The 27,208-nt window shown below is 47.0% G+C and overlaps 1 protein-coding gene across 16 annotated transcripts in view; it reads left to right on the top strand.

Moving 5' to 3' along the window:
• Nucleotides 1-27,208, top strand: part of DST (dystonin) — a 530,351-nt gene that overhangs the window by 84,531 nt on the left and 418,612 nt on the right. For 11 of the 16 annotated variants that reach the window (XM_018038670.1, XM_018038677.1, XM_018038675.1 and 8 more), the window contains exon 4: nt 19,645-19,852. In XM_018038670.1, the coding sequence (XP_017894159.1) occupies nt 19,645-19,852 (208 nt within the window). Of the gene's footprint in view, nt 1-19,338; nt 19,488-19,644; nt 19,853-26,097; nt 26,345-27,208 lie in introns of those variants that run through there. The other 5 variants (XM_018038689.1, XM_018038680.1, XM_018038676.1 and 2 more) reach the window with 4 other exon arrangements.

Genomic DNA, 27,208 nt, shown 5'->3' with positions numbered 1-27,208 from the left:
GGCTTCTGTGTGGGGAATGGACTGTAGAGGGGCTTGGGGTAAGAACGTCGAGGCTCTCGTTTTTGCAGTGCCTACTATGTGCTATACGCGTGTCCCCGCTGACCCTTTCAGTAATCTGGTTGAATTCAGTCATTAACCGAGATAGGACCGGAAAGCTCCCAGTGGCTTGGAAGTCTGCCCCAGGCTGCGCAGCTCTGACCATAGGGCTCTGTCCAGTTGACTGTGTCGGCATAGCTCTTTAAAATGATCGCTGTCCATCTATTCCTTCTTTTGCTCGGCTTGGTCCTCGGGGCCCTGGACCACGTATTCCTCTTCTGGAACAACTCTGGGAGGTAGGTGCTGTTTCCCAGTCATAGATGAGGAATCCAGGGTTCGCAGAAGCTGTGACTCAAGACGTGTCACGAGGCCACGTGGCCAGTAAACGCCTGAACTGGTGGTGAAAGCCCTGATCTGTGGGCCTCCTGCTTTATTATAGCGAGGCAGAGAATTCACGAGATGGGGAACAGCTTTACTCTTTTTCAGCTTTCTGCCTTTTCTCCGTGGCTTTGATTGCTCTCAGGTGACCTGTACCATTCTGTTTTGGGGAGCCTGCATTACTACCAGCTTAGGGGGCCTTTATGTGTTTTCTTAGCCCTCCTGTAGGAGCCTGCGGTTTGCAGGCCTGTCACAGCGAGAACACTGCTGAGTGAGGCCCTCGTAGGAGGATCTCAGACGCTGTGGCACCAGGTGTGGAAGCGGATCTTCTGATTCTGTCACACCGCCGGACAGATCAGGTTCTCCCTGGAGAGGCAGCACGGTGGAGAGAAGGCAAGGCCGTCTGTCTCGGGCTCAGCAGAGTGGGAACGAGAGCCCGAGCCCTGCGCTAAGGGAGCAGAGGAGAGGACGGTCACATCTGAATTATGAGCTTGAACCCCAGGCAGTGGTTCTCTTAAGCTGCGATCCGAATTACGGCCAGCCCACGGTTCTGTTAGTACTCCTTTGGGTCCTTGAATCTCTGTCTCTGTGAGTCAGCATGGCTCTGGGGGAAATGATGAGGCAGACGGAGTTTGTTTTACCTCTTAAGAGCCTCTGTGTTACCGCTTCCTTTTATCAAAATATCCTTCAGGATGTACGCTCATGCCCTTATTCACACTAACGGGTAAATGACTGATATCACTTACTGTTTCCTGTATGGGAGAGACTAGATTAGAAATAAAAAAGCTTTAAACTAAAATAATGAATCTTTATTTTATAAATAGTCTTTAGAGTTACCATATGATCCAGCAATCCCACTCCTGGGCATATATTTGGTGAAAACTGTAATTTGAAAGATACATTCCCCCCAGCGTTCATTGTAGCACTGTTTACGTTAGCCAAGACATGGAAGCAACCCAAAGGTCCATTAGCAGATGACTGGATAAAGAAGATGTGGTACGTATATACAAAGGAGTACAACTCAGCCATAAAAGAGAAGGGAATAATGCTGTTCGCAGCAGCATGAGGGTGCCTAGAGATTATCGTACTAAGTGCAGTAAGTCAGACGGAGGAAAATAAGTATCATATGATACCACTTATCTGTGGAGTCTAAAAAGATGATACAAATTGATTTATTTACAAGACAAAAATAGAATTACAGACAGAGAAAACAAGCTTAGGGTTCCCAAAGGGGAAAGAGGGGGAGGAATAAATTAGGAGTTTGAGATTAGCAGGTACACATTATTATATATAAGGTAGATAACCAGTGAGGACCTATTGGATAGCACAGGTAACTGTACTCAATATCTTGCAAAAATCTGTAAGAGAAAAGAACCTGAAAAAGAATATGTTTGTGTTATATAACTGAATCACTTTGCTGTATCCCTGAACCTAACACAACATTGTAAATCAGCTACACTTCAGTTAAAAAAAAGAATGAATGTTAATTGCTGGAATTTTAGGCATCAGTGTGAACGGAGGTGAAAAGTTTTTTCAAGTCCTAAAAATGATACACTTTTTGTAATCTGTCATCGTTGCCATTCTAAGTACTTTTTGTCTGGTTTTCATTTTATGTTTTCCTTGTAGGATGCTGTAAGAATGCATTGAGTATCATGTGTCAGGTAGGCATTGTTTTAGACGCTTTACACACATTATCTCATTTTAATAGTGTCTGACATCCAAGGAAGTGGGTGTGAGTCACTGCGTTAAGAATATGGGCAAGTCAGAGAGGTGAAATGACTTTCTCAGGGCAGTTTGCATGGTGACATCTGGTGAAGGTCCTGCTTGGTCTTCTCTCCTGTGAAACTGTGAAATGTGAATTATTTGAGGTGTTTCTACTTCCCTAACATGCAGTAAATGTGAGTCCACTTAGGTTTCCCTAGAGAAACAGAACCCATGGAACACACACACACAGATTTATTTTCCAACATCTCTAGGACAGTTGGCAGCCTGGAAATTCAGGTTAAGAGTTGACATTGCAGCTTTGAGTCTGAATTTCATGGGCCATCAGGCTGAAAACTCATGTTGGGTTTCTGTATTGATTCTTAAGGAAAATTCCTTCTTTTTTGAGAAAATTTGCTCTTTGCTCTTAAGGCCTTCAACTGCTTGGATGAGGCCCACCCACACCGTGGAGGTGCTCTGCTTGAAATCACATCTGAAGAATCTTCACAGTGGCGTCTAGACTGGCATTTTGCCAAAAACTCTGTGCCATGGCCTAGCTGAGTTGACACGTAAAATTAGCCATCATACTAATAAATGGTTAATTTATTAATGCGGTGGTTTTCACTGAATAAATTTTTTAAAGGTAGCTGAATTCCTTACCTGCTCACTTTTCAGCTGGTTCTGGTGCTGTGGACATAGACCCAGGACCAGTTCAGGAGGAAGCGCAGTGGCCCCCAGGGAACGGCTCTTCACTTATTCCATGGCGCGTGTGTGTTTCTGGTAGCAGTCATCATATTGTTTTCTGAACACGGATATCCATTTAAAAAAGTTCTTGGTCTTATGTTATTGTTGGAGGAAGTGCTCAGACTGACTGGGAAAGCACCAGTTGAGAAGGAGAGAAGGAAAAAACCCTTAAGCAGGATTTCACGGTCAGGAGTTGCAGCTGGGCAGGGGAGGAAGGTGGGGCTGGAGTTCATACTGATCCCAAGTGTGCAGCGGGACTAAGGGGGACTTGAAGAGAGAGCTGTGCGGTCAGCTCTGCAAAAGCAGGAATGGATTTGTCTTATAAGCGCAGGGAAAAGAGTTTACCTGTTTTCTTGTTATAGACAAGTCAGAAAAACAGGAGTATTGATATTATTTTTAAAATTTTATTGAAGTCTAGTTGATTTACAATGTTGTGTTGGCTTTTGCTATGCAGCACAGTGACTCAGTTATACCTAAATTTATTGTTTTTCATCTTCTTTCTCATTAGTGGTTTATCACAGGATATGGAATACAGTTCCCTGTGCTGTGCAGCAGGGCCGTGTCGTTTATCCTTCCTATATATACTGGTTTGCATCTGCTAACCCCAAACCCCCGATCCTTTCCACCTCCACCTCCCTCCCCCTTGGCAGCTCCGAGTCTGTTCTCTATGTCTGTGAGTCCCGTTCTGTTTCGTAGATAAGTTCATCTGTGTCATATTTCACATTCCATATATAAGTGGTTATCACATGGTATCTGTGTCTTTCTGACTTGCTTCGCTTGGTGTGATCATCTCTAGGTCCATCCATGTTGCTGCAGATGGCATTATCCCGTCCCTTTTGATGGCTGGCTAGTATTCCATCGCATAAATGGACTGCATCTATCTCCTTTAGCCATTCCTCCATTGATGGACTTTTAGGTTGTTTCCATGTCTTGGCTATTGTGAATAGTACTGCTGTCTGTCTTTTTCCTAAAACCTTAACCTCAGTAGATTTAGGTTGGTGGAAGATAAAAGCCAGATTCATGTGCAGGCTATTTCTGCTTCCTATTTGGATACCTAACCTCCCCTAGGGATAAAGCAGGGAAGATTCTCCGATTACCGATTCTCTCTCTGAAAGAGAGATCTGTTACAAACCAGAGGACACCACGTAGGGGCCTTGGACCATGTGGTGGTTCTGCAAGGATCTCAAGTGCTCTGGGGCTTGGATAGGCAGCAGATCTTTGGGAAAACTCAGATGTCAGTGAAGAGCATTTGAAATCTACTTTGCACTGCAATTGGACTGGGTTGCCAGCAGCGTGAAGCATCCTGGTTGGGCCGCTTCCAGAGACCCGGCTGTGGCAGGACCCCTCCTTGTGTTGGGCTCTGCTTGCTGGTCCCAGTCCGGTGGGGCCCACAGCACATGGTTACCTTCCCTGAACATGTGGAGCCGTGGAGCCAGCCCTGTCTTCCTCAGGAGGCAGAAGCCAGACACTGCAAGCTTCATGGACTTGGCTTCACTTCAATGATAAAAGCTATTTTTTTTAACGAAAAACTAATTCTTCCACCTAATTGCAGTAGTAACTGAAGTGAGAGAATGGCTGTGTACAAGCTATTATCTAGAGTCTCATTAATGAAGACAGGTAATGAAATGAAGGTGTAAAGACAGCCTTGCTTGTGTTTCAACAGAAAAGAATTGCTTTTTTTTTCTAAAACGTGTTTGTCTAAATTTTCGTTGTTTTCTACAACAATGAAGACAGTGAATTTAAAAGGATAAAGCAATTGATTTTAAAAGGAATAAAGGTGAAGTGCACTGGAAAGATATAAGGGTATCTCAAAGACCTGAGGGTTGGTCAGCGAGGATGAGAAGCACAGATGTGAGGCTGATGTGGACTGCCTCCTGAGAGCAGCTCCTAATGTGGCCTAGTTCCAGGCACTTCAAGCCTCCTGAGACCAGCTCCTAATGGGGCCTAGTTCCAGGCACTTCCAGCCTCTCTGCCTCTCTTTGTTGGTTCACTGTTTCCTGGAATGACAGTCATATAGGTTTACCTGGACTTAGTCCCTGCCCAGATTACACAGACGTCTCCCTTGTCCGCCCCCCCCCCCCACCTTCTTGTTAGTTACCTTACTTTCCATTTTGGAGTAAGGTATGATCAGCCAGGGATGTGACTGGGTAACATCAAGTGATGCTCAGGTTCCTGAATGCTCTCTATGTGTTGGTCTCTGAGCTCAGCGCTTTTCAAGTATCCCTCATCCGGCCCCTGCAGCCCTGTGTCTCGTATACTGTTGTGTCTCCTACTTCTCAGATGAGCAAACCAAAGCCCAGAGAGGCCCAACAGTTTCTCAGGTCCTAAAGCTTCTCCCTGACATCCAGTCTTTAGCAGGTCAGTTCAGCTCACTTCAGTTGCTCAGTTGTGTCCAACTCTTTGCAGTCGCCTGAACTGCAGCATGCCAGGCCTCCCTGTCCATCACCAACTACTGGAGTTTACTCAAACTCATGTCCATTGAGTTGGTGATGCCATCCAGCCATCTCATCCTCTGTCATCCCCTTCTCCTCCCACCTTCAATCTTTCCCAGCATCAGGGTCTTTTCCAGTGAGTCAGTTCTTCTCATCAAGGGGCCAAAGTATTGGAGGTTCAGCTTCAGCATCAGTCCTTCCAATGAATATTCAGGATAAATTTCCTTTAGGATGGACTGGTTGGATCTCCTTGCAGTCCAAGGGACTCTCAAGAGTCTTCTCCAACACCATGGTTCAAAAGCATCAATTCTTCGGCGCTCAGCCTTCTTCACAGTCCAACTCTTACATCCATACCTGACTACTGGAAAAACCATAGCCTTGACTAGACGGACCTTTGTTGGCAAAGTAATGTCTCTGTTTTCAAATATGCTGTCTAGGTTTGTCATAGGTTTTCTTCCAAGGAGCAAGCGTCTTTTAATTTCATGGCTGCAGTCACCATCTGCAGTGATTTTAGAGCCCAAGAAAATAAATTCTGTCTCTGTTTCCATTGTTTCCCCATCTATTTGCCATGAAATGATGGGACCAGATGTCATGATCGTTATTTTTTGACTCAACATTGGAACCAGTCTGTTGTTCCATGTCTGGTTCTAACTGTTGCTTCTTGACCTGTGTACAGATTTCTCAGGAGCCAGGTAAGGTGGTCAGGTATTCCCATCTCTTTAAGAATTTTCCACAGTTTGTTGTGATCCACACAGTCAAAGGCTTTGGCATAGTCAATAAAGCAGAAATAGATGTTTTTCTGGAAGTCCCTTGCTTTTTGATGATCCAACAGATCTTGGTAATTTGATCTCTGGTTCCTCTGCCTGTTCTTAATCCTGCTTAAACATCTGGAAGTTCTCAATATATGTACTGTTGAAACCTCACTTGGAGAATTTTGAGCATTTTTGATAGCATGTGAGATGAGTGCAATTGTACAGTAGTTTGAACATTCTTTGGCATTAATTTTCTTGGGGATTGGAATGAAAACTGACCTTTTCCAGTCCTGTGGCCACTGACATATTGAGTGCAGAGCTTTAAAAGCAGCATCTTTTAGGATTTGAAATAGCTCAACTGGAATTCCATCACCTCCACTAGCTTTGTTCATAGTGATGCTTTCTGAGGCCCACTTGACATCACATTCCAGGATGTCTGGCTCTAGGTGAGTGATCACACCATCGTGATTATCTGGGTCATAAAGGTCTTTTTTGTACAGTTCTTCTGTGTATTCTTGCTACCTTTTCTTAATATCTTCTGCTTCCATTAGGTCCATATCATTTCTGTCCTTTATTATGCACCCCCCCCCCCTTTGCATGAAATGTTTCCCTGGTATCTCTAATTTTCTTGAAGAGATCTCTAGTCTTTCCCATTCTATTGTTTTCCTCTATTTCTTGGCATTGATCAGTGAGGAAGGCTTTCTTATCTCTCCTTGCTATTCTTTGGAACTCTGCATTCAGATGGGTATTTCTTTCCTTTTCTCCTTTGCCTTTCATTTCTCTTCTTTTCTCAGCTATTTGTAAAGCCTCCTCAGACAGCCATTTTGTCTTTTTGCATTTCTTTTTCTTGGGGATGGTCTTGATCACTGCCTCCTGTACAATGTTCTTCAGGTACTCTATCAGATCTTTTTCCTTGAATCTATTTTTCACTTCCACTGTATGATTGTAAGGGATTTGATTTAGGTCATACCTGAATGATCTTTGCATTGATCGCTGAGGAAGGCTTTCTTATCTCTTCTTGGTATTCTTTGGAACTCTGCATTCAGATGCTTGTATCTTTACTTTTCTCCTTTGCTTTTCGTTTCTCTTCTTTTCACAGCTATTTGTAAGGCCTCCTCAGACAGCCATTTTGCTTTTTTGCATTTATTTTCCATGGGGATGGTCTTGATCCCTGTCTCCTGTACAATGTCACGAACCTCCGTCCATAGTTCATCAGGCACTCTTATCTATCAGATCTAGTCCCTTAAATCTATTTCTCACTCCCACTATATAATCATAAGGGATTTGATTTAGGTCATACCTGAATGGTCTAGCGGTTTTCCCTACTGTCTTCTATTTAAGTCTGAATTTGGCAATAAGGAGTTCATGATCTGAGTCACAGTCAGCTCCTGGTCTTGTTTTTGCTGACTGTATAGAGCTTCTCCAACTTTGACTGCAAAGAATATAATTAATCTGATTTTGGTGTTGACCATCCGGTGATGTCCATATGTAGAGTCTTCTCTTGTGTTGTTGGAAGAGGGTGTTTGCTATGACCAATAAGTTCTGTTGGCAAACTCTGTTAGCCTTTGCCCTGCTTCACTTATACTCCAAGGCCAAAGTTGCCTGCTACTTCAGGTATCTCTCGGACTTCGTGTGTTTGCATTCCAGTCCCCTGTGATGGAAACATCATGTGCATCTTTTAGCTTCATGACTAACAGCGTGGATGGTAGTTGGGGTTTGGTCTCTGCAAACATCCTGTGCTAATACCTTAGGATTCCACATGCATGATCGTACCCATGTCTTCTTTCCAACAGAAAGCCTCCCACAACCTAGAGTGGGGTGGGAGGAACATGTAGGGAGCAGGACTGACCAGGGGAAGGATTAGGAGCAAAACCAGTGGGCTCAGCAGTGTGGTGGGGGCGAGGTCCAGCTCGGTTCACAGTGAGCACGGGCCAGCTCTTCCTGCATCCTGCAGCAGAGTCTGGTTCCCGGGGCTCTTGGGCGCGGAGCAGAATGGGAGCAGCAGGGCCATCAGTAGGAATGTAGCAGCACTCTTTCTGTTTGACACTAGTGAACTGATGTCTTTGATTGCCCTCTTTGTTTTATTTTGTCTTCTCTTCCGTTCCCTTCTCCTTAATTTTTAAATGTCCCCCTTTTATTGATTACCATCATCCCTACATCCCTGCCTCTGTCATTCTTAATCTCTACATGCAGCAATGTCTTTCTTGCCTTAATTTATGGCAGGGCCCTATAGTCAGATGTCTGCAGGGGATAAAGAGACTAGTAAGCTCTGTGTTAGCCTGGAAAGCATGGGTTCTTTCTAGAAAGGGGAAACTATCTCTAGGATCAATGATCCACATCTGCATTTTCATGTAAGATTCCCAATTTTAAATGTTTGCCAATAATTTTTAAAAGTGGCCGACCAAAGACATGGACACAACCTAAATGTCCATTGATAGATGAATGGATAATGAAGCTGTGGTACATATGTGTGTTTGTGTGTGTGTATATATATATGCTGTGCTATGCTTAATCCCATAGTCGTGTCCAACTCTTTGTGACCCCATGGACTGTAGCCTGCCAGGCTACTCTGTCCATGGGGATTCTGCAGGAAAGAATACCGGAGTGGGTAGCCTTTCCCTTCTCCAGGGGATCTTCCCATCCCAGGGATTGAACCCAGGTCTTCTACATTGCAGGCGGATTCTGTACCATCTGAGTCACCAGGGAAGCCGCTGGCGTGTGTAGCTTGTCTGTTCTCAGGGGAACTTCCCAACCCATGAATCAAACCGGGGCCTCTTGCATTGCAGGCAGATTCTTTACCAGCTGAGCTACCCCAGAAGCCCATATATATCTACCTAGATATATAGCTATAATAGAATACTGCACAGCCATAAAAAGCAATGAGATGATGCTATGTCCAGCAACATGGATGGACCTAGAGATTATCACACTAAGTGCAGGAAGTCAGACAGAGCAAGATAGACACCATATGGTATCACTTATATGTGGAATCTAAAACAGGACACAAATGAACTTACCTGTCTTTGAAAGAGACTCGCAGACACGGAGTGCAGACATGTGGTTGCCAAGGACTGGGAGTTTGGCATTAGCAGATTCAGACTATCACATGTCGAATGGGTAAGCAGCAAGGTCCTACAGCATGGCACAGGGAACTGTATTCAGTATGCTGTGATAAAGCACAGTGGAAAAGGAAATGAAGGAGGTCTGTATATGGATATCTGAGTCACTGTGTTAAACGGTAGAAATTAATGCCACATTGTAAATCAACTATATTTCAATAACATAAACTTAAAAAGTGGGCAGGGGAACACAGTGCATCTACAGCAGGAGTCCCCAGTCCATGGGCCGTTAGGAACCGAGCCGCACAGCAGGCTAAGTGGCGGCGAGTGAGCAAGGCCGGTCTGTATCTGCAGCCGCTCCACAGCGCTCACATTCCCCCGGAGCGCCACCTCCTGCCAGATCAGTGGCGGCATAACAGACGTGATGTGCTTGAATCATCCCGAAACCATCCCCTCCCCCTGGGCTGTGGAGAAAGCTCTTCCACAGAACCGGTCCCTGGTGCCAAAAAGGCTGGGGACCGCTGCTCTACGGGAGAGCCCTGTCAGCATTGCCAGTCTGGGGCGATACTGTCGGAGGAAGGCCGGGGGCTGGAGCAGCAGAGCTCCATCCTGCCTTCCACGGGGACCGCAGGTGCTCCTGCATCAGACCCTTTCTCCTGCCTGACTTTGTGCTGTAAGCCATATTTTTACACACGCATTTATATTGTCCCACTGGAAGACTTATTTCACAGCCTAATCCATGAAGACGAAATGATGGTGTTTAAAAGTGGGCTCTCTCAATCACCCTTACTCTCCTGGTTGGATGTCAGGCTCTTCCAAAGCAGAAGCTTATGGGTGCTTAAGAGACATTTTTAATTGTTTGGTATAAATAAGCATCCATTCAAAATATAAAATTAAGTATTCCCTAGGTACAGAGCTGTTTTCAGTAGTTTTTGTCTTCTTAATGTGTTTCTATGTCGTGGAACTATTTTCAGAGTTACGTTTTACTTTTCTTTGAGGCAGATTTTTAAAAATTCCCTTCCTTAGTTTGCAAAGCCGCACAAATGCAAACTAGTTTGTAGACGCTCAAATGCAAACTCATTCTTTTTTTCTTTTTCATATTCTTTTCCATTATGGTTTATTACAGGACATTGAGTATAGTTCCCTGTACCATGTAGTGGGACCTTGTTATTTATCCATCCTGTGTATAATTGTTTGTATCTGCTCACCCCAGACTCTCAGTTTCTCTCTCTCCCAGCCCCTCCCACTAGGCCATCCCAAGCCTGTTCTCTGCGTCTGTGCGTCTGTTTCTGTTTTGTAGATAAGCCCATCTGTGTCACATTGTTTTAAAAATGCTCATTTATTTGGTCTTCACGCGGCACGCAGGGTCTAGTCCTCTGATTAGAGATCGAATCTGGCCTGGGCCCCCTGCCTTGGGAGTGAGGCATCTTAGCCCCTGGATCACACTGGGGAGGCCCTGTGTCATATTTTAGATTCTGCAAACTAGTTCTCAGTGTCTCTATTTCTGTAATTTTAATGTGATTTCATTGAGGTGGTTGACATGCAAAAAATTTTGTGGTATTTTTGAAAGGTTTTTGCAATTTTCAAACAATTTGAAATTTTACAAATAGTTTCAGACTGTTTTGATACTTCCCATGGTCTTTCTTTTATTTATCTGTGTGGGAAGAGGATTTATGGAGGTGTGAGAACACCGCGGGCCTGAGAATCTTGGGGTTGGAAGAACATGGAGTTGGTGTGAGGTTGTCCTCAGTGAAGGCCTGGTCTCTTGGGTAGGAGGGAGCTCTCTGACGCCCAAAGCTGTCTTTACCTGAGCAGTCATATTTTTTGGAATATTTTTTCATCATAGTGGACTGACACCTGTCTCCTGGTCATTTCCGTGCTTTGGACTGAAGTAAATACAGAGCAAGTCTAATCCTTTTGGGCTCTCCAAATCCATGGTAAGAGAGTTGAGGGCTGTGAGAGTGTTCTGTGTTCCTCTGAGGCCTGGGACCACATAAGGGCACTTTGGTGTCCAAAAGACCCAGGTGGAATTCCAGCTCCACCTTGGACTGAGAGAACGCCTATGGGCAAGTGATTTAACCTCCCTAACCGTACTTCCTTACTGGGTTACTGTGAGGATTAAATTGGACAGTGAGTAAAAATAAAAATGCTCAGTCCAGCCCCTGACCTCAGTCACTGAATAAGCGATGCAGAGAGTGAGAACTTGCTGGTTAAATTGAAAGGAAGGAAGTCTTGCAGAATGCCTGAGAGCTGAGCCAAGACAGCCTAGACCTGAGGCTAGGCTCTTCAGGAAATGAGTCTGATGCTTACCTTGTAGAGCATCCCTCAGAGCTGCAGAAGGCGTTGGGGAACACTTCTCCTGCCTGTATCCTATCAGTGAGGCTGGTTGCCCTGGAAACCTAACACCAAGGACCACTGTGACCGGAGCACAGTCTTACACGCTGGAGAGAGTTTGTGTCCTGAATCTCACTGTCCTTCCTTCAGAGGCTGGTAAACTGGGCTTCTCCACTTGGAAGGAAACCTTGGACTTCCTTCACTTTCTACCCCAAATCTCCTGCCTGAACTGGATCTAAGAACCTTCCAGCTCCACCTCCCTCAGACGCCCTTCCACCCCACCCGCTCTCCTCTAGCTTCACCCTGCTCTCCTCCTGGTTTACAGTTCCTGGAAATCTCTCCTGAAAGGAGAGCGTGAAAGCCAACCTAGCCCCTACCAAACCAGAAGTCTCCCCGCTTACTATTTAAAGGTAGCTTCCAGTTAAGAGGCTGATTAGGAGTCATTTTATTCAATGAGCAAGTACCTGCATTGTTCAACTAGTTTGGGAAACATTTTAAACTAAGACAAGCACACAGCCCCCAAAGTTTTCTCTAAGTCATTTTGTCTTCAGCGGGTTAAACACATTTTCCAACATTTTCTGTTTTCTTCCACACCTATTTCTTTGTGGTAGAGATGGTTTTGCTTGAGATTTCTAAAATCAGATAATGTGCCCTTGCTTTTGGACTTATTTCCAAATAGAAAACTAGTATGGAAGACTAGTCTTGGGCCAGATCAAGTATTTTTATACACTGTGTAAGAAGTTAGTGTTTAGTATTTGTACTTACCTAATCAACAGAGTTTTAAACAAAACTGGATCTTCACTTATTCTTCACTATTCTAAATTTTTTTTTTTGGTGGGAGTTTATATAAAATGTATAAAAATTATGTGATACTGCACCAATTTTGTGCTCGCTGGATTGTGTATTAAGTGAATAACACCGAGGCGCCTTTTAAATATCTTTCTACCTGTTGGAAAGATGTAACTGTGATTGGGACAGAGGCAGAGAGATCTGGGGTCCCTTTGACATCGGCATCTGTTTCGGTTCTTCTCCAAGTGTCTATGAGATGCTCTGGGGGACCTGGGTTCGATCCCTGGGTTGGCAAGATCCCCTGGAGGAGGGCATGGCAACCCACTCCAGTATCCTTGCCTGGAGAATCCCATGGACACAGAAGCCTGACAGACTACAGTCCGTGGGGTTGAAGAGTGGGACACGACTGAGCGATTTTCACATGAGCAGTTACTTAGTTAGGTTCTGTCACTGAGGACATAAACCCAGGGGATCTGACCTTGTGAGAACAGGCCTACACTAAGCAACACACACACAGACACACACACAGACACACACACACAGACACACACAGACACACACACAGACACACACGCACACAGACACACACAGACACACACACAGACACACACACAGACACACACACAGACACACACACACACAGACACACAGACACACACACAGACACACACACACAGACACACACAGACACACACACAGACACACACGCACACAGACACACACAGACACACACACAGACACACACACAGAGACACACGCACACAGACACACAGACACACAGACACACACACAGACACACACACACAGACACACACACAGACACACACAGACACACACACAGACACACACACACAGACACACACAGACACACACACAGACACACACACACAGACACACACAGACACACACACAGACACACACACAGAGACACACACACACAGACACACAGACACACAGACACACACACAGACACACACAGACACACACACAGACACACACGCACACAGACACACACAGACACACACACAGACACACACACAGACACACAGACACACAGACACACAGACACACAGACACACAGACACACACACAGACACACACACACAGACACACACACACACAGACACACACACACAGACACACACACACACAGACACACACACACACAGACACACAGACACACACACACCAAAAAAGGCCTTGCTGACCCAGCCCTTCATTTTGAAAATATTCAAATTTACAGCAAAGTTGGGAGGGCAGTACAGTGAAGACTCACTGTAGAGCTGTTGCCACGTTAACCGATTCTGTTTATACGGAAACAGCTGAGAACAAGTGCGGACAGCGTGAGTTTAGGTAAGGATGCTTTTCTGCAACCAGCATACCATCTGCACACCTCAGAAAATTGACAGCAGTTTCCCAGAATCAGCTAATAAACGGTTGGTGATCCAGGTTCACATTCTCCCCGTTGTCCCTAACATGTCTTTTTAGCTTAAAGAGAAATTCAGACTCCCACCAAGGCTCATAACTGTGTTTGTTAGGCTTCCGCTTTGGGTAGTGTGTGTGTTCTGTGACATTGACCTTTTTCTTCTTTGAAAGAGTCCAGGATAAAATTATCTTCGAATATCCCTCAATCTGAACTTGTCTAATTGATTCCTCACAGGCTTTTTATTTTCTTGTTAAATTTTTGGAACTGTGCTTACAGCAGTGTGCCAACGTCTCAGGTGTAAACGTTTGTGAGAGGCCACGTGCCTGCCTCTGGGCCTCGGGCCGCCTGGCTGTGTCTCGGGGTCTTATCTCCGCACTGATTTCTTGCTGCCGATAATGCCGGGCAGAGGCAGCTTCCTGGCACCTTCCTCCAGATGCGGGTGCCGAGGCTGGGCGGCTTCCAGGGTCAGCAGCTCCATTGTGCTAGTCCAGATCCCCCACCGGGGTTTCAATTAGAGCGGTTATTGTTTAGTTCCCCTGCTAAAAATGCCGCATTATGTCACTATGCTGGCTTTAGGAGATGGGGTTGTTTTTGCACCGTGGGAGTGAATTGGCGATTAGGAAGTTCCCTTTGCGCTTTCGGAGATCTAATCCAGCTGCTCAGACCGCCTTCCCAAGGAGGCTGTGCTGAGACACAGTGCGTGGGTCTCTGTCCCTCACAGCCTAGCGGTTTCTTGTTGGTCGCAGAGATCCGCTATCAGACCGGAGGACTCTCACAGTCCTTTATTTAAGGAAAGAAGGCCAAATATTAAACCATGATGACCCGGGCCAGCTTTGTCTTTACTCTCCTAATTACCTTTCTTCATTTCTGAATACTGCACATTCTTTCCCCCCTACCCCCTTTTTTGGTTTTCAACACGCAGGCCAAATGGGGTTGACAGTTGAGGATGTAACTTGAAGTTTGTGTGTGTTTGCTTATGGACTCTGGTCTGAAGAGAGGTTTCCATGGACGCTTTTAGAGGTGTCCATGAGCCCCAGACAGTTAAAATCACTGGGTTAAGTGGTTGTTTCTTCCTACAGCCTTTGATATTTTCTCTGACCCTTGATATAGTATCTTCTCCTTTTCAGTAATCTTTTTGTATACTGTTTGTTTTACATTAAAAATTATAAGGAATAAAATTAAATTCATTCATAGTATTAGTCATTGCCCAGAGATATCTGCTGTTTACACTCTGGTAGATAGTTACCTATCTGCCTATTTATCTATAAATCATCTATCTTTCTATTCATTTCCACACATACACACACACAGACACACACACACACACACAGACACACAGATTTTTTTAAAAATAGGAATCATTCTATATGCACCCTTCCCACTTTGCTAATGTAGATCAATAACATTTTTGTTTAATTGCTGCAAAGTAGTCCATTGTATGGGTATACTGTCATTTATTTAATGAATTCCCTATAGACAGATATTTATATTTTAACAGGAATCAAACCTTAGGCAACAGGAGCAGAGCAGGAGGAACTTGAGTCTTTTGCTGGTCCCAAGAGTTCTCTTCCTTTGTCTGAACTTTAAGCCCCACATCGAAGGCGAGGCCTGGACTTTGGGTCAGAGAACATGTTTGCTTTTTCCAGAAGAAAGGAGTGTACCCCCAGCTCTTTCCTTTAACCCCCATGACAGAGATGTGAAGTGGCTGCTGCTGCTGCTAAGTTACTTCAGTCGTGTCCAACTCTGTGTGACCCCATAGACGGCAGCCCACTAGGCTCCTCTGTCCCTGGGATTCTCCAGGCAAGAATACTGGAGTGGGTTGCCATTGCCTCCTCCAATGCAGGAAAGTGAAAAGTGAAAGTGAAGTCGCTCGGTCATGCCTGACTCTTAGCGACCCCATGGACTGCAGCCTACCAGGCTCCTCGGTCCATGGGATTTTCCAGGCAAGAGTCCTGGAGTGGGGTGCCATTGCCTTCTCTGTGTAAAGTGGCAAATCATTTCAAATCAATAAAGCATAGTTTTGGAGGATCAGTCGACTTCAAAGCAGCTTCATTTTAATCCGTTCTCAGGAAGAAGAATATATATACATATATATGTATGTATAACTGGATCACTTTGCTGTAACATCTGAAACTAACACAACATTGTAAATCAGCTATACTTCAATTTGTTGTTCAGTCGCTAAGTCTTGTCCGACTCTTTGCAACGCCATGGACTGTAGCAGGCCAGGCTTTTTGGTCCTTCACCATTTCCCAGAGTTTGCTCAAATCCATGTCCATTGAGTCACTGATGCTATATAACCATCTCATCGGAGAAGGTGATGGCAGCCTACTCCAGTGTTCTTGCCTGGAGAATCCCAGGGACGGTGGAGCCTGGTGGGCTGCCGTCTATGGGGTTGCACAGAGTCGGACACCACCAAAGCGGCTTAGCAGCAGCAGCAACCATCTCATCCTCTGCTGTCCCCTTCTCTTTTTGCCTTCAATCTTTCCCAGCATCAGGGTCTTTTCCAGTGAGTCTGCTCTTTGCATCAGGTGGCCAGAGTATTGGAGCTTCAGCTTTAGCATCAGTCCTTCCAATGAATATTCATGGTTGATTTCCTTTAGGATTGACAGGTTTGATCTCCTTGCAGTCCAAGGGACTCTCAAGAATCTTCTCCAACACCATAGTTCAAAAGCATCAATTATTCAGTGCTCAGCCTTCATTATGGTCCAACTCTCACATCTGTACAGGGCTGCTGGAAAAACCATAGCCTTGATTGTACAGACCTTTGTTGGCCAAGTGATGTCTTTGCTTTTTAATATACTCTTTAGGTTTGTCATAGGTTTCCTTCCAAGGAGCATGTGTCTTTTAATTTCAGGGCTGCAGTCACCGTCTGCAGTGATTTTGGAGCCCAAGAGAATCTGTCACTGCTTGTACTTTTTCTGCTTCTATTTGTCACAAAGTGATGGGACCAGATGCCATGATCTTAGTTTTAAGCCAGCTTTTTCACTCTCTTCTTTCACCTCATCAAATATTTAAAAAAATAAAAAAGAAACAGAAAACCAGTTATCAATGGTTCATCCAGTTTGCCTGATATTAAGAAAGGAGAGGTGAGTGATGGAATTTTCAGCCTCCCACCTGAAACACTTGATTTAGAAAGTCTGCTTTATTCACTAGCATGGATGCCACTGACATTAGAAGGAATGTAAATTTATTAAGATTTGAAATATATTTTCCCCAAATTTGAAGACAGAAACCATAGACAGCCTTCATTCATTAAAATAAAAGCATTCATTTAATCACACACTTGTAACCTAAAAGACTACATTCAGTAGCCCTTACAAAGTGACCAATTTAGTCTCTATCTTGTTGGCAGCTAAAGAGCCAACAGCAAACACCACCAATTAAAATAGAAAATTCAAATTCAATAAAGCAGCCAGATAGGGCTAAAAAGATATAGAAAAAAATTTCTGTACTGTTGAGTGCATATGTCTAAAATTTAAAAAGTGAATTAAAAGGTAATTCTCAGAATATGAAGCATGTAAATGATAAAAAAAAATCTGTTCTCAATTTTCAAGGTTCACATGGGCCTAATTTTGTATCGTTTACCTTATATTTAAAGAGTGTCCATGAAGATTGTTGTGGGGAAAAACCAAATGCTTTGATGGTTAGCACTCGATTCCTGTAGCCTGGGAGACTTCGCTGTGTACAAGCCAGCGTGCTTTCCCTCCGTCTGCGTGCGTATTTCCATGTGCTGTGTTGTTGAAAGAGGTGCTGCTGATTGCCTTGTCTTCCTTTCTCTCTTAACCGTTCACCAAGGACACGTCCAGATTAGAGGCTGTACCAGTCAAACACCCTTGGGTCCAGGGTCGTAAATGATCCCATCTGGCTGGGTGATGAGTGGTGTTTATGTCATGGCATAAATCATGTTTTGCTCTTCCATTAGCTGAGACTAATTGTTAGAAAAATTTACTTCATCTACAAAAATCAATAATCAGAGTGTTTGGATGGAGGCAGTCCTTTAACCGTTTATTTCCTAAGTCTGTCTCTAAACAATCAAATGACTACTCTCACTTGGAGTAGTCATTTGGAGTGCATGAAACAAGAAATACAAGCTCACAGATAAAAGATGACCTTTCATAAGGACAGGTAGGAAGCCAGTTTAAGGAAGACAGAAGGCAACCAAGGAAACCTGTTACCCTTTTGAAAGTCTTTAAGAATGTCATCCTTTTTCACAGACCTACCCAGCATCACAGCCTTATAGAGCTCAAGACGAATTTTCAGAAAAACATGGAAAATAAAGTAGGTTGATAGTAGCATCCTGTGACTGACTTAATGCCTCCTCACAACTCTGTGGATTCCAGTGAATACAGAAAATCAGTGGTATTTATTTATTCGCCTAGTACATGATTTCCCAGAGAAGGCAAGGGCACCCCGCTCCAATACTCTTGCCTGGAAAATCCCATGGACCGAGGAGCCTGGTGGGCTGCAGTCCATGGGGTCGCTGAGGGTCAGACACAACTGAGCGACTTCACTTTCGCTTTTCACTTTCATGCATTGGAGAAGGAAATGGCAACCCACTCCAGTGTTCTTGCCTGGAGAATCCCAGGGATGGGGGAGCCTTGGTGGGCTGCCGTCTGTGGGGTCGCACAGAGTCGGACATGACTGAAGTGACTTAGCAGCAGCAGCAGCACACGCTTTCCACTAAGAAAACAGACAAGGAGTCACACGCAATAAATTGATAATTAGCCAAAGAGATGCGTTTCATGTAAAATGGAGAACTGCTTTTGAGGGGAAAGAGTAAAGCCAAAGATAAATATTAGATACTTTGCAGGAAATAGTACGTTTGCTTTTAAAATGATGGTGTTGGTCACTAGATGTGCATTCATGTCGGTCATGCCTGACTAGGCGCAGGCCAGGTCCTGATTCACTTCTGGTTTATCCCACATGCTTTGGGAGGTTGTCACACAGCCTGTTTTTTTTTTTTTTTTCCTCCCATGGATGCTTTATCTTGTTTGTAAGCCTATTCTCCGCACAGTTAGCAGCCTCTTTTCATGGTAAATGAGTGGCTCACTAAATTATCACAAACTTAACCCAACTAAAAGAGGCTAATGACCTGTGCCTTTTCCCTGCGGGGCAAACAGAGCTGGACACGCCCTGCGCCCGGCTCCGCTCCTGGAGGGAGGACCGAGCTCAGGCGGTGCACGCGGTCCGAGCCGCGTCTCCGGTTTCCCCCTGTGATGACGGGGCGGGCCGGGCCGGGGAGCTCTTTCCCCTCCCCTCCGCATCCCTCCGTCTCCATCGCTGGCAGCTGTTCGTCTGCTCGAAGTTTATATGATCTCGAGAGCTCTAAACCCAGTTTGTTTACTGGCACTGCCTTTGGCTTCTGCAAACAGCCTTTTGTACGCTCCAGGTCTGCAGAAAAGGCTCTTCTCAGAATCAGCCCCTCCTCCCTCCTTCCTCCAGAAGAGTCTGGGAACTAGCTTCAAACTCAGGAAAAAAATGAACTGAAAAGGACGAGGGGCTCAAACCTGGTCGGAGGGGAGACTGGGAGGGGAAGCGGAAAGGAGTCAGGACTCAGCATCCTGCGTTTGTGCTTTGTGTTTGCAACTTGGAGCGAGTTGCATTAATGAATTAAGCAGCAGCTCGTAATGGAAAATCTCGGTCCCGGCCTGGTGGGGGAGCCAGATACTATAGATTTGTAACAGGAAGGCTGTGGATTCTGGCTTCATTGTTGGGCCAGTCATCTGTGAGCTGGTGGCCGAACCACAGGCCACACACTTGGGTGCCCATCTTCCTGGAACCGGAGCTGCCCAGGCCTTGTGGCTGGGGTTGGAGCCGGGGCCCAGAGAAGATGGTGAGCGCTGGGGTCGGCCCTGGGACGCGTCCCCCCACCGCGCGGAGGAGGGTGCAGGACGGCGGACTCCCTTTGGGGGCAGGGAGGGGGCTGCTGAAATGGACGAGCTGACGCGAATGCCTGCCGTTGATGCTTTTCTCTGTGTCATCCCCTGTAGAGCTCCGGGAACGCGTCCTATCGCTGCTCCATGTCTTCCTCTGCGGATTTTTCCGACGAAGATGATTTCAGCCAGAAATCTGGCTCTGCATCTCCAGCTCCTGGAGACACCTTACCCTGGAATTTGCCTAAACATGAGCGATCGAAAAGAAAGATCCACGGGGGCTCGGTGCTGGACCCCGCGGAGAGGGCAGTGCTTAGGATCGCAGGTAAGAGCAAGCGGCAGGGGGGCCTGGCTGGGGGGTGCAGAGAGGTGGAAATTCACCCACCGGCTCCCCGGGGTCCCTGTCTGGCCGGGAGCTGAGGCTTAAGGTGGGGGAGGAGGATGACCATGTTTACTTTCTGTCCCGATTTTATCGAAGGAGCAATTGGCCCTGTCTGCTAGTGACTAAGCTGTTTGGCCCTGTCTTCTGGTTGGAGGAACCGCTATCTTTGAAACCAAGAGGATATTTACAGGCATCTGCACTGAAGTTTCCTATTTATGTGCAGTCGCCACCGTGATAGTCTGAAAGTATTAATTCAGTGTTTCACAGTGTGTTTGCTGGAAGCTTCCTTTCCCTGTTTGCCTGGGAGCTTCGAGCCACCAGATTTATCAGGGGGCTAGATTCCTGGGTTCTGGTACCCAAGATTGCATAGGGCTCTCTACAGTTTTTTTTTTTTTTAAAGCATAGCATCTCTATTAGCATCATGTGTTCATAGCAGCTCCTCCCTTTGGTGCTTTTGAGGGTTTAGCCATCATGCATCCCTGATTAATTAATACATGGGAGGGACCCGTGTTTCTCTTCTGTTACCTGGTGTTCCCTTGCACTGCCTGTAGGTCCCAGAAGGGATGGCTTGTTTTACTCAGCTGCAAGCTGAGCCTTCTGTGGAAATCTATCCCCCAGCCTGCAGTGCCCGTGTGGTTTGTGTATATACGAGCTATGCTTTTTGAGGTGGTTGTTACCTAATTTTTTTCTCTGAAACTGCAATGGGGTAGGTTGGGGTGTGTCCCGGGGGGGGGGCTCTCTTGAAAGGCCAAAGGCGAGGTGCTTACCAGAGTTGATTTTTACTGTGGATTGGGCCTTTCCCCCCTCCCTCTCTCCCTCCCAGGCCCCTGCCCACTCAGTTTCTCTTGCTTCCCACTATCATGCAGAGCTGGGACTTGCCTACCTTCTAGGGGGCTGCAGGGGACTAGCTCAGATCCTGGCCACCGTGGTGGCTGAGAGTCCCCCGAGGGTCCCCCCAATGGGATTTTCTGATTACGGGAAAAATAAACAGCGCCCAGCCAGCCATTCTCTCATCTGGGTTTCTGGGGCAACAGCCTTGAGCTTCTTCTGGCTTCTTTTGTGAGATGCTGGCTGGTCTCACCCAGGCCTTTGACGTGGAGGGTGGAGGCAGGCAGGGTAGGGAGGGAGGATGGAGACAGTTTGGGAGCCAAGGGAGAGTGAGCAGGGCGGCTGGGGGGGGTCGCAGAGGGCTGGGTGGGCACCGGAGAGTCTGGTCACCAAGGCCGGATTCCCTGCCTGGTCATGACCCCCCAGGGGGCGGAGGAGACAGTGCCGGAACCAGGGTACCAGATACTTGTCTCGGCAGAAAGGGAAGACGGTGACAGGTGGTGCTCTGTGGCAAGCCTGGGTCTCCAAAGCAGGATGCCTGGATGGCGGAAGGTGCTCCTGGGCTGAGAGTTTTGATGGACGTGGCAGAGATGGGCATTTTGCTTTTGGTATTGAAGGAGGGGCTAGGGGAGAAGGACGGGCACCTGTTTGTCAGGGGATGAGATTACATAAACTACTAGACAGGCAGCCAGCAGCAGCTGGCGGTAGTAGCAGGCGGTGTGTATGGCCGGTGGGAAATGGAGGACCTGGGGGTTCTGATGGGGTGCAGTGGAAAAGTGGGAGCTGGGGTCAGGGGAGTCTCGGCTCTGTGAGGGCGAGGCCACACCTTACTTACTGTAAAGGGTTTGCTATGAAGTTAGCGATAGTTGCTGCACTGGAGACCTCCAAGTTACAGACTTTTAAGATTACACTGTTCTTCAAAAATAGAACAAAAGAAAATAAAACAACAGACAGAATAAGCGGCTCTAGTATGGACGTGTACTAATGACCATGTTTAAAATAAACACTGGTAAATTGGCTGTTGTACACAAATCACATCCATCCTCACACACAGAGCATAGGCTGAGGGGTCTGTCTATAAACAGCTGTTTCATCATCATGTGGCTAAACTATGAAGTTCAGGTATATTATGTGGTAAATTTGCCACACAGCATCCAGGATGAGGGTAAGGGGTCGGGTCATCTGAGGGGATGTGGTACAGTGGAGAGCTGGAAAACATATCATTCAGGTTTCAGCTTCTCATTTTATTAGGCATTTTTGCACTTGGCCTAAAACCTAACCTGTCTGTGAAGTTCATCCCTAGACAGGGCAAGGGTCAGAAAGGGTGTGGGGATGTCCACTGTGTTTATTATTTAGTAATAAAGGGATTGAAAGTTGAACACGGTTATTTATGTTTAAGGTTGTAAAAATAGAATGGAATGAGGAAATGTCTCGAGTGGAGAGGACCATATGGTTTTGGGGATCCCGTTAGTCACTCACGTTCAATACATGTTTATTACGCTTCTGGGACAACATGAAGGTGCGCAGTCGGTTCTGCCTTGAAAGCAGTTCTAACCTCACACGCGAGCGAGTCACAGCACGGTGAGAGGCCAGCTGTGACGGCTCTGAGGGCCTGGATGAGGAGCACCCAGAGGGAGAGTCTGATTACCCTGGACCGAGAGGAGGCTGGCAGCTTCCTGAAGGGCTGCTGGGGGGCCCGCTGCGGGAGGGGAGGTTTCATGAGCCTGATGGACTGGTGCGAGCTGGAAGTCACTTCCGCGGTATGGAGCTGCAAACACTCAGCAGGGAGGTGGGTTCAGGTGGAAACTGCAAGTCATCTGTGCAGCCGAAGCCTGGGATTTGTAGGGAAGAGTGGGAACCGTTAGGATGTTTTGGAGCGATTCTGCAGAGAGTGGACTATTTAGCTGTCAGTGGTGCAGAATCACTTGAAGATGTAAAAAGCAGTGCGATGAGATAATCAGATGTTCATTTCCTGGCGATGGTGTCACATGTCTGATACTTTATAATTTTAAAAGTGATTCTGCATTTATCACAGTGTCTTCATGTGAAAATCTGAGCCTGTCATGCCATATATGCTCTCCTGATCTCTCAGGGTCAAGGCGATAATGACATGGTAACATGGAAGGAAAGGGGCTTTGTTTTCTTTAACATCGTACCAGGCAGATCTGCTGTTTTTACCTGCAGGATATCGCAAGCTGGGTTTTTCGGTCTTGAGGTGCTTGTGAAGGTACATGGTTGGTTAGTGACGATGCTATTTTAAACTATGGATATTTGTCCCACGTGAATTCTTTGAAGTGAAGAATTGAAAGATCTTGGCAGAGTTAGACTTTGGATTTTAATTCCTCCTCTATCACAAACCGGCTGTGTTTTCTCGGATGATTTACTGAACGTTTACTTCTTACCTTCATTTTGTCTATCCAAGGATCGTGGCTATGGGGATTAAAGTAGTAAACACAAAGCATTTTGCAGATTCCCTGACACATGGTAAATGCTCTGTGAGTGAGGGCTGACTGATGGCCCTGAGCTCTCATAAGCACCTGATGAAAAGCGAAAGTGAGAGTCGCCCAGTCATGTCCGACTCTGTATATACAGTCCATGGAATTCTCCAGGCCAAAATACTGGAGTGGATAGCCTTTCCTTTCTCCAGGGGATCTTCCCAACCCAGGGATTGAACCCAGGTCTCTCACATGGCAAGCGGATATTTTAGCAACTGAGCCACAAGGGAAAGCCCATAGGTTATCTCATTCAGGTTTCTTGGCAATTTTGTGAAGTAGGCACTGTTATTTTCAGGGCTTCCCAGGTGGCACAGTGGTAAAGAATCCACCTGCCAATGCAGGAGACCCAACAGACACGGGCTCGATCCCTGGGTTGGGAAGATCCCCTGGAGTAGGAAATGGCAATCCACTCCAGTATTCTTGTCTGAAACATTCCATGGACAGAGGAGCCTGGAGGGCTACTTTGCATTGGATTGCAAAGAGTTGGACATGACCAAGTGACTGAGCACACACACTCTTATTTCCTCCATTTTTTTCAGGCCATAAATCTGCCAAAAGGGGAGAGACTCTTCCCGAGGTTCTAGGAAGTGGTGGAGCTGGGATCTGAATTCAGGCCATCTTGACTTGAGGGACCAAGCTCTAAACTGCTGTGCCTTTGCCGTTTCCTTGTGGAATACACCAAGATTATTAGCAGATTGATCCTTGATTATCATCCCAGGAATATACGTTTACCCCAGCAACCACCAATGCTGCTTGTTCTTTTGACTAGTTCCTTAAATGAACAGTTAAAAATCACTTGAGTGTGCAGTGATTATATTCACAAAACTGGGTGCTTGTGAAAGTCGCTTAGTCGAGTCCACCTCTTTGTGACCCCATGGACTATACAGTCCATGGAATTCTCCAAGCCAGAATACTGGAGTGGGTAGCCTTTCCCTTCTTCAGGGGATCTTCCCAACCCAGGGATCAAACCCAGGTCTCCCGCATGGTGGGCGGATTCTTTACCAGCTGAGCCACAAGGGAAGCCCAGGAATACTGGAGCGGGTATCTGTCCTTTTGCCAGTAGATCTTCTGGACCCAGGAATTGAACTGGGGTCTCCTGCGTTGCAGGCAGATTCTTTACCAACTGAGCTATCAGGGAAGCTACTGGGTGTCAATTTCTGATTAAGGCTCAGACTATGCCCTCATTGACCTTACTCATTGTGAGAGAGACAAGACAGTTAAAATTTTTTTTAATTGAAGTAAAATTGATTTACAATGTTGTGTTAATTTCTGCTATACAGCAGCAGTGATTCAGTTATATATATATGTATATATACTTTTTTTTCATATTTTTCCATCATGGTTATCACAGGATACTGAATATAGTTCCCTGTGCTATACAGTAGGACCTGGTTGTTTACCCATCATATTTATAATAGTTTGCATCTGCTAATTCCAAGCTCCCACGCCATTCCTCCCCCAAGCCTGTACCCCCTGGCAGCCACAACTCTGTTCTCTATGTCCATGAGAGACGGGAGAGTTCTGGGAGATTTATTTGTACATGTGTGATTTGTAAATGGAATGACTCTTAGGGATCGAATTGCTAATCCTTTCAGTTCTAGGCGTCCCATATGGTCCATGCTTGTTCCTCATGAACTAATATGCACATAAATGCATGCCAAGTTGCAAGAAAACTCTAGTGATCAAGTGGGATGTGAGATCAAACTCAGGTCAGAGGTCAGGATAGAACAGAGAAGTGTGGTCTTGTTCTGTTTGGAGTCACAAAAATAGGCCAACTACTAATGCGAAGTAAAGCTTTCCAATTCTAACTTAAGGAAGTTTTATCCAGAGTATACAGTGTTCTCAAGACTACTCATTCCCATGTAACAAATCATGGAAAATGGTCCAGATTCACATCACTAAAAAAGAAAAAAGACTCATCAAGGACAAAAGGTCAGTACTCATGAGAGAAGAAATAGGGAGGGGAGATGTGGCCAGAGTCATCAATCAGAGTCAACAATGAAGTGGCTCATCTGATAACAATAACAGCGAACACGGACAATGTTGACGTGTCACAAGTTTGTGATATGATGATATGATATGATGAACTTTATAATATGATTATCCTGATGAAGACAGGCTGTCACTTGGCCGCATCACACCGCGGGGTGATCCGCGGCGGGGAGGAGCGGGTGGCGGAGCCTGGTGTCTCTGGCGGCGCAGCGGCGCGGCCAGGCTCTGGGGGGCGGCAGGGAGGGGCCGCCGGCTGGGCCGGGGGCGCGCAGGCGCAGGCGGCCCCCGAGGCGCGGACCCCGGCTCCCTCGCCCGTGCGCCCCGCGCTGCCGCGGGGCCCGGCCCTTCCGCGCGGCCGGCCGGTCCCGGAGGCTCCCCCGGTCTCTCCCGGAGCCCCGCGGGGGTTGCGAGCGCGGGAGGCGCGATCCACGGCTTTGTTTCCCAGGCACCTGTTGTAGGTCCCAAATAGAAACCTCGCCCCTGGGATCCGGGCAGCGGCCCGCGCCCGGGGGAGGGCGGGCCGGGGAGGGGCCGGGCGCTGCCCGCCGGAGGCCGCCGCCCGCCCGCCCTCTCGCCCGCCCCCTCCCCGCGCTCCCCCTCCCGGGCGCGGGCGCGCGTCTGCGGCGCGGCGGCCAGGAAATGCCGCAGATGCGCCGCGGAGCACCGCGGGCGGAGGCAGCAGCGCGCGCGTCCTCCCGGCCCCGAGCGGGCGCGCAGAGCCGGGCCCGGGCGGCCGCCGCCTCAGCTGCCGAGGGTGCAGGCGCCCGCCGCCCCGCGCCCGCCTTCGCCGGGCCCCGGGCTCCCCAGCGCCGCGTGGCGCCGCGCGCCGCCGCCGCGCTCGCCTGCACGGACCGTCGCTGAGTCCCCGGGGCGTCTCCCCGGCTGACCCCCTGTGCGCCCCGGCGCTCACCCCGGCCTGCCCTCCTCGCGCGTTTCCGTGCCCGCGGCTGCCCCTCGCTGACTGCGGTCCTGTCCAGCTTTCGAGCGGGAGAGGGGGCTCGGCCGGTCCCCGCTGAGATAAGCCTGGGCATGGCGGGGTACCTCTCCCCGGCCGCCTACCTGTGCGTGGACGAGCAGGAGTACCTCCAGGCCTACGAGGATGTCCTGGAGAGGTACAAAGGTATGTCGCCCCCCATCCCCCCGCCTGGGCGGGGCGCAGACCTGCGGGGTGACCGTCTCCTCTGCTTGAGAGGAGCCACTGCTGCTTGGGCACAAGAAAACAGGTGTCTGGACCAGTCCTGGGACTGAACCTGGTCTTTTGGGGACGGGATTCCGTATCCCACCGCAGGGAGGGTGGCCGAGTGGGCGATGGCCGTAAGACACCGTCGGATGGGCAGTACAGTGCGGGGGAGGGGTTTGGTTTCCAAGAAGCACCTTGCGTTTTTCTCCTTTGTAAAAGCTCTTAAGCACTACGCATAATCATCCTTCTTGCTGGGAGGGTGGTTACCGGTTCCTTCTCCGTGGGATTACTAAGGCATTGCTGCCCTTGCTTGATATGGGGTACTGGTTAACCCTTAAAAAAGGTTCTTGGCTTCTTAAATAAATGGACTGTTTCACCACTGAGAGCATCACCAAATCGTTTTTCTTAAAATGATTTTATTTGAAAAGTTTATGGTTCGTGACTATATTAAATCTATTCCTACGTATTGTAAAGGTTACTTGATAGTGTGATGGATGAAAGACTTTCGTCAGAGTCTGTTGTAAATTTAAAGGTAAAGGAGTATATTTTGAGATATTTTTCTGCCTGTCCTTTATGTTAGGGAAATTCTGTGATAAATAGTATTGACATTTTAGCATTATGCTTATTTTGACTTTATAGGTAAATGAGAGGTTAGATTAAAGAACACTTTCCCATCTTAAAGGGTCTTTTAGTCTCTGGATATTGTCTTTCAGAATGTCCAGACGGTCTCCTAACTGTGGCTCCACCTAAGCGCTCCACACCCAGGGATGGCTAAAAGCCTTGATATATTAATGGTGAATCGGG

The sequence above is a fragment of the Capra hircus genome, chromosome 23 (genome assembly GCF_001704415.2).
Source record: "Capra hircus breed San Clemente chromosome 23, ASM170441v1, whole genome shotgun sequence".
NCBI classification, from domain to species: Eukaryota; Metazoa; Chordata; class Mammalia; order Artiodactyla; family Bovidae; genus Capra; species Capra hircus.
This window is presented reverse-complemented; position numbering and strand designations above follow the sequence as displayed.